General features: G+C 48.2%; 2 protein-coding genes across 4 annotated transcripts in view; both read left to right on the forward strand.

Annotated features, from left to right (window-relative positions):
* LOC103130366 (ankyrin repeat and SOCS box protein 2-like) overlaps nucleotides 1-3,271 on the forward strand; it is a 4,861-nt gene extending 1,590 nt beyond the window's left edge. The window contains exons 2-7 of the mRNA XM_016665875.1: nucleotides 540-695; nucleotides 776-1,021; nucleotides 1,165-1,336; nucleotides 1,558-2,128; nucleotides 2,342-2,495; nucleotides 2,627-3,271. Coding sequence (XP_016521361.1) covers nucleotides 540-695; nucleotides 776-1,021; nucleotides 1,165-1,336; nucleotides 1,558-2,128; nucleotides 2,342-2,495; nucleotides 2,627-2,763 — 1,436 coding nt within the window. The 3' untranslated portion in view covers nucleotides 2,764-3,271. The remainder of the gene's footprint in view (nucleotides 1-539; nucleotides 696-775; nucleotides 1,022-1,164; nucleotides 1,337-1,557; nucleotides 2,129-2,341; nucleotides 2,496-2,626) is intronic.
* Nucleotides 3,272-4,558: 1,287 nt separating this feature from the next.
* On the forward strand, nucleotides 4,559-10,907 carry asb2a.1 (ankyrin repeat and SOCS box containing 2a, tandem duplicate 1). 3 transcript variants are annotated; one of them, XM_016665873.1, is made up of 10 exons: nucleotides 4,559-4,662; nucleotides 5,321-5,466; nucleotides 5,652-5,980; nucleotides 6,819-6,929; nucleotides 7,240-7,409; nucleotides 7,477-7,632; nucleotides 8,657-8,902; nucleotides 9,048-9,219; nucleotides 9,996-10,572; nucleotides 10,650-10,907. In XM_016665873.1, exons 3-10 carry the CDS (start codon nucleotides 5,667-5,669, stop codon nucleotides 10,830-10,832), a joined length of 1,929 nt encoding a protein of 642 aa, XP_016521359.1. In that variant the 5' UTR covers nucleotides 4,559-4,662; nucleotides 5,321-5,466; nucleotides 5,652-5,666; the 3' UTR covers nucleotides 10,833-10,907. The 3 variants fall into 3 exon arrangements, with proteins under 3 accessions (XP_016521359.1, XP_016521360.1, XP_016521358.1); XM_016665874.1 differs by lacking the exon at nucleotides 4,559-4,662 and having other exon boundaries at nucleotides 5,275-5,466; XM_016665872.1 differs by lacking the exons at nucleotides 4,559-4,662; nucleotides 5,321-5,466 and having other exon boundaries at nucleotides 5,489-5,980.
* The last annotated feature ends 103 nt before the right edge of the window (nucleotides 10,908-11,010 follow it).

Genomic DNA, 11,010 nt, shown 5'->3' on the forward strand with positions numbered 1-11,010 from the left:
TGATGGTTCTGTTGGGTCTGATGGTTCTGATGGTTCTGTTGGGTCTGATGTGTCTGATGGTTCTGATGTGTCTGATGGGTCTGATGTGTCTGATGGTTCTGATGGTTCTGATGGGTCTGATGGGTCTGATGGGTCTGATGGTTCTGATAGAACCCATGTGTCCTCATTCTCCTAAACGATGTTTTCTATTTACAGTTCTGATGAGATTAGCGGTTAGCATGTGAGCTACTATTGTAGTTCTTATTAACGTGGCTGGGAAGTGAAGTAACTGTAGAACCTCTGAAGGTTCGGTCCAAAACATTTACAGCTACATGTGAACTCTTAGTAAAAGCTCAGATTAATTTGTCAAACTGATTTATTTTTATCCATAAGAATAAATATAGAATATTTTTATTGAACCTATTTGAAGTATTAATATTTCTGATTTGTGACTACAGACACACTAAAGCAGTTTATCTTGTCCATGAAGCAGGAGCTTTGGCTCAGGAGGGAAGAGTTATGATTGGTTGGATGCTCTAACCTCTGACCTCTGACCTCAGCTGACCCCAGCTCAGTGAACATTTGTACGCTGAAGAATGAAACTGCTCTGCTGCTCGCTGCGGTCCGAGGAAACGCTTCCTGTGTCGAGTTCCTCCTGAAGCACGGAGCCAACGTGAACACTGCCAACAAGCTCCGAGAGACGCCTCTGTTTGTGGGTGAGCTCTGACATCACAGTGACATCACACACACAAGCTGAACACCTGTGTCCTGTCCAACACCTGTTGCTGTTTGTCAGCCTGCGAAAATCCAAACGAAGAGGTTGTGGAGCTGCTGCTCAGGTATGGAGCTCAGGTGAACCTCAGCAGCAGTCAGGGTGAGAGTCCTCTGCATGAAGCCTGCAGACTCGGCGGCCCAATGATCTGCAGGCGGCTGCTGGACGCCGGCGCCAACCTGAAGGCCAGGAACGTCTACCAGATCCAGCCGCTGTTCAGCGCCGCCCAGAACGGAAATGCAGAAACGCTGCAGCTGCTTGTTCAGAGAGGTGAGTCCAGTAGGGTCACTGAGAAATGTCTACTGCGGCCGCCAGGCACCCAGGGGCCTTCAGGCGCCCGGCAGCCTCCAGGCACCCAGGGGCCTTCAGGCGCTCGGCAGCCTCCATGCGCCCAGTGTCTTCATGTTTTGCAGGTGCAGATGTAAACGAACAGGCAGGAGATGGAGCTTCGCCGCTTTATGAGGCTTGCAAAAACGGCCACTTCTCAGTTGTGCAGGCGCTGCTCACTCTGAAGGCTGACGCTAACCGAGCCACCAACTCCGGCTTGCTGCCTCTTCATGTGGCTGTGAGGAACAACCACAAACGGTCAGAACTGGTCCGATGGGTTCCCTGCATGTGTTATTTCAGGTGCCAGGCTGAAGGAACTGAGTAATGCACGACAAATTCCTGCTTCCAGTCAGTTGAGTTCTGCTGGATCCATTGGAGTCTTTATCTGGATCTGCTTCTGCAGATGTTCTGAGGTGGTTCTGCCATCAGCCCCAGACTGACTCTCCTCTGGGGAATAACACTGGTCTGTGTGTTTACAGAATCGTATCCTTGCTGATCCCACTCACCAGCCGGGTCAGAATCAGGACCTGTGGCATCAGCCCCCTGCACATCGCTGCAGACAGGAACAGGGACGAGATCCTGGAGCTGCTGATCGAGTCGGGCTTCGACGTCAACGCCGAGCTGTCGGAGGAGCATTCCAAGATGTACGAGGACAGGCGGAGCACCGCCCTGTACTTCTCCGTCTCCAACGGAAACCTGGAAGCCGCCGAGACTCTGCTGGAAGCCGGAGCCAACCCCAACCTGGACATCTTCAATCCTCTGCTGATCGCCGTCCGGCTCGGCTGGACCGACATGGCGGAGCTGCTGGTGCGGTACGGCGCCGACGTCAACGCTCAGATCTCCACGCAGCCGTCCTCGTTCCCGTCGGCCATCCTGCTCGGCACGGAGTCTCCGCCCATCCTCAAGCTGCTGCTGGACAACGGCTGCAACGCTCGACGCTGCTTCCGGTGTGAGTACGGCCTCCAACCGCATCCGGCCGTTGCTCCGTCACGCCGTCCCATTGAAGAACTGCAGGTGAACCAGCACTCCCAGCCACAGCGCTGCATCCAGGTGAGCTGCTAGCATCCATCCATCTTCTCAGACTCATGAACTTCAGCAGCATCCCAGTCCGAGTCCAAAGGGTTTGATCTGGGTGTGATTTTGGGAATACTTGATTATTCTATAAAACAGTTTTGAGATCAGACGCTGGTGTTGGACGGGAGTGCTGGGCTTACTGTTTTTGCTCTACTTCAGTGTTGGACCATGATGTTCTATGTGTTCCAGTACTGCGAGGCCATCTCCAGCTCATGTTTCTGCCGGATATCCGGCCCCATCATCTCCATGCTGCTGGACTACGTCGGCCACGTCCGTCTCTGCTCTCGACTTCTGGAGATTCTGGAGAATCGCAGTGATTGGGTGTCCATCAAACTGAAAGCAGGTAGGACGAATTATCTGCATCGTCAGAATTTTAAACTTATTATCACTTAAAGCAGAATCTCAGCAAAAGACCTGAGATCCTGTCAGACACGTTTCGGGGCTAAGCTTCTTCCTGTGTTGGCTCGTCCTCAGCTCCTCCTCATCCTCTGATGCAGCTCTGCAGGCTGAAGATCCGCTTCCTCCTCGGAGTTCAGAGACTCAAACTGATCCACACTCTCCCACTTCCTGTCCGACTCATCCGCTTCCTTCGCTACGACGTGTGCTGCTGACTCACCTGAAGTCAGCGGATACACCTGGACGAAGAGATGCCTGTCCCTGACTTCATACTTGGACCTGGTTAATTCTACTTATGCACCCTGCTGAGGTACAGCAGCCATGTTGGGACATTTTTAGTGAAGACAGACTCTGCCAGGAAGCAGAACCGGGCCTGAATTTATCCGACCAGATCCGTCAGATAAAATCTGATGATTCCAACGACGCTCCATGTTCAGCTGCTCCACGTTTCTGCCAGACTCTGGTGCTCAGGGCGGCCTGCAGCCCGACTGACGGACAGAACCTCCAGAACCTCTCTGATCCAGAGGTTTCTGGTATGAAACGGTGATTTGATTTTGTTGGAGGTTGTGTTTTCTGAAGCGACACTAGGGGGCGCCAGAGAAGCTGGTCTCTGCAGCAGAAGCTTTTCAGACCTGAAGGAAAAAGTCAATAATTAATCCGCTTCATGTCTCTGACATAAATGTTCTAAGCATTTAAATATCAATAAATATTGATTATCTATCATACTGTCTATGAAGCAAGTAGGGGGAGATGGGAAGGAAGTTTGTTCCTCTGAAAGCATTTCTGGAAGCTGTCGGTCTGCGACTCCTCTGCCTTTAGAGAGAAAACGGTCCTGAAAACCTTCCGGGTCCAGAGTCCTCGCTGCCTCAGGTGTTTCACCAGAACCTGGAGGATAATCCAGATTTAATCTGGAAGCACAGCAGAAAAGAACCTTAATTATAAACTAGCCACACTTGGTTTAAGAATATTCTACCTGCTTCAAAAAATTCTGTTCAGTCTCTTAATAATGTTTCACTGAGATGAAGATGGTACCATGACGGCTGAATATTTAGGTTTTTATTGACAGTTTAAAACCATCTGAGGTTGGATTTGATGGAAATAATTCTTTCCCTTTCCTTAAACCTGAATTTTTAAACTAATTAATTAAACTGAGTATCTGAAGCAAAAATATTTTTTAATGTTTCTCTGACTCAAAGATGTTGAGCTACTGTAACATGTTTTTTGATTACACTGAACTGAAACGCTTTGAGTGAGCTGAACTATTAGTGTGGCTCTGCCTGACCTCTGACCCTGAAAGTACAGGCAGCTTTACATGACAGATTGCTTAATAACAATTTAACAAGAATTAGTACCTCTATTTAAAATTTACATAATGATAATTTAATAATAGATGAATTTTTTTTAATAAAAGCTAACATTACTGTTGTCTGTCAGGAGATTTAAAGTGTGTTTTGATGAGGAAACTATTCCATAATCATAGCACAAGAATGTATTTTTATAGGAATTAATTTATTAGTAAAATGTATTGCTGATTGCCCTGCGACAGACTGGCGACCTGTCCAGGGTGACCCCGCCTCTCGCCCGGAACGTTAGCTGGAGATAGGCACCAGCACCCCTCCCGACCCCACTGAGGGACAAGGGTGTTCAGAAAATGGATGGATGGATGGATGTATTGCTGATGCTCTTCTACGTTAACCCTTAATATCCGGAAATCCAGTGTTTATGAAGCTGCATCATCTCTGCTTTACTCTCCGAGCCAGAAGAGGGCGCTGATGGGTCTAGTTGGGTCTAATGGTTCAACCAAAACAGAAGCAAAGCGGGAGTCATCCGTTTCTCATCGCTGCAGTAAAGAGACTTTCCTCATAATTTCCGCAGCTCACCGGACACATGGTGTGTATTTCTAATAATATTTAATCACCGAGCCTTGGGATGGAGAGATTAGACCACTGTCATTTACATCATTTAGCCCCTGCTAAATTTAACCGGAAGTCACCTCCTAACTTCCGGTTTAGTCAAGTCAAACGTGTTTATCGATGTGCTTTTACGTAGCGTCGCGCTGTTTCTTTGTAGAAACCGGTAAGTGTTGGGAGCTTAATGAAGTCAGACATTTTCAGGTAAGTGAAAACTGCTTGTTTGTTTCACAGAACGTTCCATTGATTGGGCCGGAAAATAGGCAAAAATTATCATAAAAATAGAGAAAATGGCGGCCTTGGGTTAGCGTTAGGTAGGGCTGTGTAGTTCCTACAGCCAACTTATCAAAGCTGAAAACTATTTAAAGTAAATGAAAATGTTTGAGTTGATTCAGCTGAAAGCTTATAGTGGAGGTGTAGTTTGTTTTGTAATAATAAAGACTCGTTTAATTATAAACAAAATTTACATTGTACTGGGTGTAGGGTTAGGGCCCTGTTTTTCATTTTCATTAAATAAATAATTCTGACGAAATTAAGAAAAATATCTCAGGAACGAGTTTAGAAATTTCACTAGAAAAACTAAATGTAAGAATTTATTACCTAAAACGAGATTTCTCGGAATCAAAAACTCTAAGTCCTTTTTTCTTATTCAGGAAATCTTAATGGGTGTAACTTTCTCATTAGACTGGTTCTGGTTCTGTACCGGAACCTGGTTCTGGTTCTGGACCGGAACCTGGTTCTGGTTCTGGACCGGAACCTGGTTCGGAACCTGGTTCTGGTTCTGGACCGGAACCTGGTTCTGGTTCTGCTCCGTTGTCCTGAGCTGCTGTGATTCAGCTGTTTTCTCCTGGTGTAACTTTAGTCAGAGTGGAGGTCAGCTGATCCAGCTCCTTAAAATAACCCGGACCCCCCACCCAGCCGAGTCGGCCGGGTCCAGATCTGATAAACAGGACACAGCGAAGAAACGGTTCTGGTGGTTCTGGAATAAACTGTGGATTTCTCTGAGAGGTGAGCAGCTGCTTCTGCTGTCTAATTCTTCAATCAGGTGCTTTAAGGGACAGAAGACCCATCTGAGTGGTTCTGACCTGCAGTCTGGTTCTGGTTCTGGTCCAGCCTTCATGTTTTTCCATGTTGAGATTTGACTTGTGGACCCTCCTGGAGAGAAACGTCTCACCTGTTCTTGCTTGTTCCAGACTGTTGGACCTGTCATGGCGTCTGCCAGCGTCTCCCGCCCCGGTTCTGGAGGTTCTGGAGGTTCTGCTCTGGCATTCGAGGATTATTCTCTGTACAGTAACCTGACTGATGACGAGCTGCTGCAGCTGGCCATTGAGCGCAGCCTGACGGAGATGCAGTGCAGCGGTGCTGCCGCCGTGCAGACCGCCCGTCTCCAGGACAACGCCCCGGAACCGACCAGCACCAGCAGATATCAGCGTCGAGCCCCCAGCAGCCACAATCCTCCTGCAGCCCAGACCAGCGCCACCTACAGCTCCCCCAACCCACCGACGGAGAAACCGCCTGACCTGTGAGTAGCTCTGGTTCTCCTCCAGTCTGGACCCGTCTGGTTCTGGAGACTCGTCTGAATGTTGGTCCAAAAAGCAGAAACTGTGAAACATCAGCGGGAGAGTTTAAATAAATCAAGTTTTTCTTTTTTCTATGAAAAGTAAAAATGTGGATTAATTTTTCAAAGTCATGTTTTCACCGTGTCATTCATTCATTTATAAATGTCAGTTTGTAACTTAATATTTAAGCTAACTATTTAACTTGCTAACTATTTAGCTTGCTAACTAAATATTTTAAAGCTGGAGCTTCCAGCTAGCTCTGAACCTAGCTTAGTGTAACTAGCTAACAGTAAGGTAGTTACAAACAGTAACTAGCTTAACTGTTTGTTAGCTATTTAGCAAGTTAAATATTTATCTCCAAAGTAAATATTCAGTAAATATTAATGAATGTGATAAAAATATGACTGATAAATAAACCCACATGTTTGTTTTTTAAGATAGGCTAAATAAACCAAATTATTACTGCTAGGTTTTGACAGTGTAACTTTACAAACACATCCCATATTTGTTTAAATCTCTGCAGCATGTAAACATCTAGCAGGTCCAGTGATCCATACAGGGATAAGTGGTTAGGGTGCTAAGTGGCTAGGATGCTAAGTGGCTAGGATGCTAACCACCAAGGTGCTTGCAGGTCTCTGTAAACAGTAATAAAAACATGCTGCAGTTCTAAGCAATATTTTAAACTATGCAGTGTGTGAACGGCTGCCATGTTAAATGGAAATAGAATCCAGTAGTCTCTACGTTCTGATTGGCTGCTGTGATTTATCTGGGCTCTGATTGGTGGGTTTTGTCTGCTGACAGGAAGACCTTCAATGGAACGGTTAGTCGCTTCATGACAGGTTCTGGGAAGAGGATGGTGGCGTACTACAAAAATGACGGCAGCTTGGTCCACATCGCTCCAGAACCTGAGGAGTGAGTCTCTCTGCATGCGACCATCTGCCAACTGAGACCGAGGCCTGCTAGCAGGCAGCTAGCAGGTCTCAGCTGCAGATCTTAGGTCGTCCATGTTTCTGCTGGGCTTCTCAGTCCTGACCTCTAGAGGTCAGAGGTCATATCCAGCATTTTGACTAAACAAACTAGCTTGCACAATCATAGACAGTAGTTATGCTAAAGCGCTACATGAAGTATTGGCTGGCACATTACTGCGTTAGCGGATTAGTCGGAGGTAAATGTTTGTCTTGCTAGTTTGCTGCTAGCATGCTGCTGCTTCCTTCCCCTGCAGGGAGGAGGAGCCTCTGTTTCGGGCGATTCGTGAAGGCAACGCCAACAAGGTGAGAGCCCTGGCCATGTGTCCGGGAACCAACCTGATGCTGCCCAGTAAGCCGGGCTGGCTGGCTGTCCACCAGGCCGCCTGGTTCGGACAGGACTCCTGTCTGCGAATGCTGCTGTCAGGTAGCCTCACACCTGGACACGCCCACCATCAGTAACCATGGCGACTGATGGCTTCTGTTGCCTTCAGCTCAACCAGGAATGGTCAACAAGAGGACGTCACGTGGCGAGACACCGCTGCTGGTCGCCGTCAGCAGAGTCCAACAAGGATGCGTTCAAGTGCTGCTGGAAAACGGAGCCGACCCAGAAATCCCAAACTACGAGAAAGAGACTCCGCTGTACAAAGGTAACTGAAACCCGTGATGAGCCGTTTATAAAGTCACACGTAATAGAATTGATCTGTAGTCTGTCATTTATAAATGTCACAATTTCAAACTAAATCAAGATAAATATTTAGCTTGAAGTTAAATATTTTTCATTTAGTTAGAAGCTAAATTTTTAGCTTCAGATGATTTCAAACTACATAACTTGAAGCTAATTGTTATCTTCATTAGCTTCTTTTAGCTTCTCACTAAATATTTATCTTCCAACTAAGTGTTTAGCTTCCAACTAAGTGTTTAGCTTCCAGCTAAGTGTTTAGCTTCCAGCTAAGTGTTTAGCTTCCAGCTAAGTGTTTAGGTCCTAGCCAAGTGTTTAGCTTCCAGCTAAGTGTTTAGCTTCCAGCTAAGTGTTTAGGTCCTAGCTAAGTGTTTAGGTCCTAGCTAAGTGTTTAGGTCCTAGCTAAGTGTTTAGGTCCTAGCTAAGTGTTTAGCTCCCAGCTAAGTGTTTAGCTTCCAGCTAAGTGTTTAGCTTCCAGCTAAGTGTTTAGCTTCCAGCTAACTGTTTAGCTTCCAGCTAACTGTTTAGCTTCCAGCTAACTGTTTAGCTTCCAGCTAACTGTTTTAGCTTCCAGCTAACTGTTCAGGTCCTAGCTAAGTGTTTTGCTTCCACAGATCGTTCACCTTACTAAACAGCATGAAGAGCTTTTCCAGGTATTCATGTTTGTCGTTGATGCTGGTCAGTAAAAATTTATGGATTTTTATTCTCCACTGAATAAATATCTGATGTTTAAGTTGCAGAAATAAGTGAAGCAGTAAGTGTGAATGAAGCATCGCTGTTCCAACAGACCTGAACCAAAAGGCTGGACGTGTCGGCAGGTTCTGCAGAGGCCCGGTCACTGACCGTTCAGTAGGTCCAGGTGTTGGAGCAGCGATGCATGCAGAGGCTGCAGGACAGGAAGTGAGGCCTGACTAGGAAACCGTCTGTAACAAATGTTCTCTGTTGATTTGAGGTTTGTTTTTATGCAATAAAGTAACTGTGGTTCCCTGCAGCCTGTGAGCGGAACAGCGCGGCCATTGTTGCGGCGCTGCTGAACCACGGCGTGGCCGTGAACACGCGGTGCATTCAGGGCTGGACCGCCCTGCAGGAAACCGTGGTCCGCAGCAACCTGGAGATCTGCGACATGCTGCTGAAGGCCGGCGCCAAGCTGAACCTGCGGAACATGTACGGCATCACGCCGCTATTCACCGCCGCTCAGAACGGCCAGATGGCCGCGCTGCGCTTCCTCATCAAACATGGTACCGGATCAGATTCTGGCTCCAACATGTACAGCAGAACGTTAGCAGATATAATCAGTTACAGGCCCAGTTCTGGTTCTGGTGTCAGATCCAGTCAGAAACAATCTGGACAGGAAGTCCTGACTCCCGCTTCCTGTTCCTGCAGGCGCAGACGTGAACACTCAGGCTGACGATGGAGCCACGGCGCTGTATGAAGCCGCTAAGATGGGACACCAGGAAGTGGTGCAGATGCTTCTGTCCCAGAAGGCTGACGCCAACAAGCCTGGGAAAACGGGAATGTTGCCGCTCCACATTGCCGCGCAGAGAGGAAGTGATGCGTACGTAGCTCTCCAATTAACGGGATTGAAACCTGCAACCTCTCACAGCTCCTGAGCAGGTCTGATTGAAGAGGAGCCAGCAGTAGGCGCCATCTGTTCCGAGTCTGGCTGAACGAGCGCCTGACGTGTCGACACCAGAAAGTGGAGCCAATGTCACTGTTTCAAACTAAACATTTAGTTAGCAAGCAAACTATTTATCTCTGCGCTAGCTAAAAGTTTGTTTTACAAGCTAAATAATGTAGCTGACATGCGAATTGACTTGTTGGTAAGGGGAAGTAGACTATCGGAACAAAAGCTGGGTCTTGCTGCTGCTGGTGAACGTCTGTAAAATGGCTCATCCGCTTTTATGCTCAAATGTTGGATAAGAAAAGAAACGATGATGAATAAGTTACAGCAGAAGTTTATAGAGGCCCAGCTTTTATTTTGGTAGTCCACTTCCAGTGAATTTGCATATTAGCTAAATATTTAGCTTAGAAGAAAATATTGAGCTTGAAACTAAACATTTAGTTCCTTAACTAAATGTTTAGCTCGAAGCTAAATATTTCGCTTTTAAATAAAATATGTAACTAGCAAGCTAATTTTAGCTGCATATTTGGTTTGAAGCTAAATGTGTTAGATAGCTAACTTAGCTTGCTATTTAAATATTTAGTTTGAAACTGACTTTATAAACGAAAGACTAAGATGTTGAAAAAATGACTGAGATGAACGGCAGCGGGTTAGGCTCCTCTGAAGCTGCTGTGATTCTTCTTCTGGTTCCAGCTGTGCCTTTTTTCCAGAATCGTCTCCATGTTGATCCCAGTCACCAGCAAGGCCCGGGTCCGGCGGACCGGGATCAGCCCGCTGCACCTGGCGGCCGAGCGTAACCGAGACGACGTCCTGGAGATGCTGATCGAGGCGGGCTTTGACGTCAACGCCCAGCTGTCGGAGGAGCGCACGCGGCTGTACGAGGACCGCCGCAGCACGGCGCTCTACTTCGCCGTCATCAACAACAACACAGAGGCGGCGCGCATGCTGCTGGCGGCCGGCGCCGACCCCAACCTGGACATGTTCCGGCCACTCATGGTGGCCTCCAGGATGGGCTGCATCCAGATCGTCAAGCTGCTGGTGGAGCACGGCGCCGACATCAACGCCGCCATCCCCACCCACCCCACCACCTTCCCGGCCGTCTATATGTTCTCCATGAAGTACCTGCCGCTCTTCAAGTACCTGCTGGACCACGGCGGCCACGCCCTGCCCTGCTTCCACTGCCGCTACGGCGGCCAGCCGCACCCGCCCCTCAAGACCAGCCGCTCCAACTGGAACGAGGACGCCGACCGTCCGGCTGCCGAGGGGCCGCACACGAGGGGCGTGCAGGTGAGGTCAGAGGTCAAAACCAGCCGTTCATGTTGACCAGATGACTCTGATTGATCGCTTGATTGACTGATTGGCAGTTCTGTGAGATGATCTCAGCCCCAAGTATCTGTCGGTGGGCGGGGCCAATCATTGATGTCCTGTTGGACTACGTTGGTCATGTGACCCTCTGCTCCAGACTGATGGAGCACCTGGACAGTTACTCTGGCTGGAGCGCCATCAAGGAGAAGGCAGGTAATCACCGACCGTTCCTGACATGGTGATCCGGGGAAGTCGAGACCGGCGCTGGTTTGTTCATGTGGTTCTTAACCCTGATCTCCAGAACCCACTGCCTTCATCAGCTTCATGTCTTCGTTCAGTTCATCGATCCCATGATCAGGGTTAGGGACGCAGGTTGGCCCCGATGGTCGCAGGTTGGCCCCGATGGTCGCAGGTTGGCCC

Source organism: Poecilia formosa, unplaced genomic scaffold, assembly GCF_000485575.1.
Source record: "Poecilia formosa unplaced genomic scaffold, Poecilia_formosa-5.1.2 Scaffold628, whole genome shotgun sequence".
In the NCBI taxonomy this organism is placed as follows: Eukaryota; Metazoa; Chordata; class Actinopteri; order Cyprinodontiformes; family Poeciliidae; genus Poecilia; species Poecilia formosa.

What these genes read in the sequence shown, in the direction of transcription:
- asb2a.1 (XM_016665873.1), top strand. Translation starts at nt 5,667, where the DNA reads ATGGCGTCTGCCAGCGTCTCCCGCCCCGGTTCTGGAGGTTCTGGAGGT. An exon ending in TCTGCGAATGCTGCTGTCAG is followed by an intron (nt 7,410 to 7,476) that starts GTAGCCTCACAC and finishes TGTTGCCTTCAG; the next exon opens with CTCAACCAGGAATGGTCAAC. An exon ending in CGCACACGAGGGGCGTGCAG is followed by an intron (nt 10,573 to 10,649) that starts GTGAGGTCAGAG and finishes ACTGATTGGCAG; the next exon opens with TTCTGTGAGATGATCTCAGC.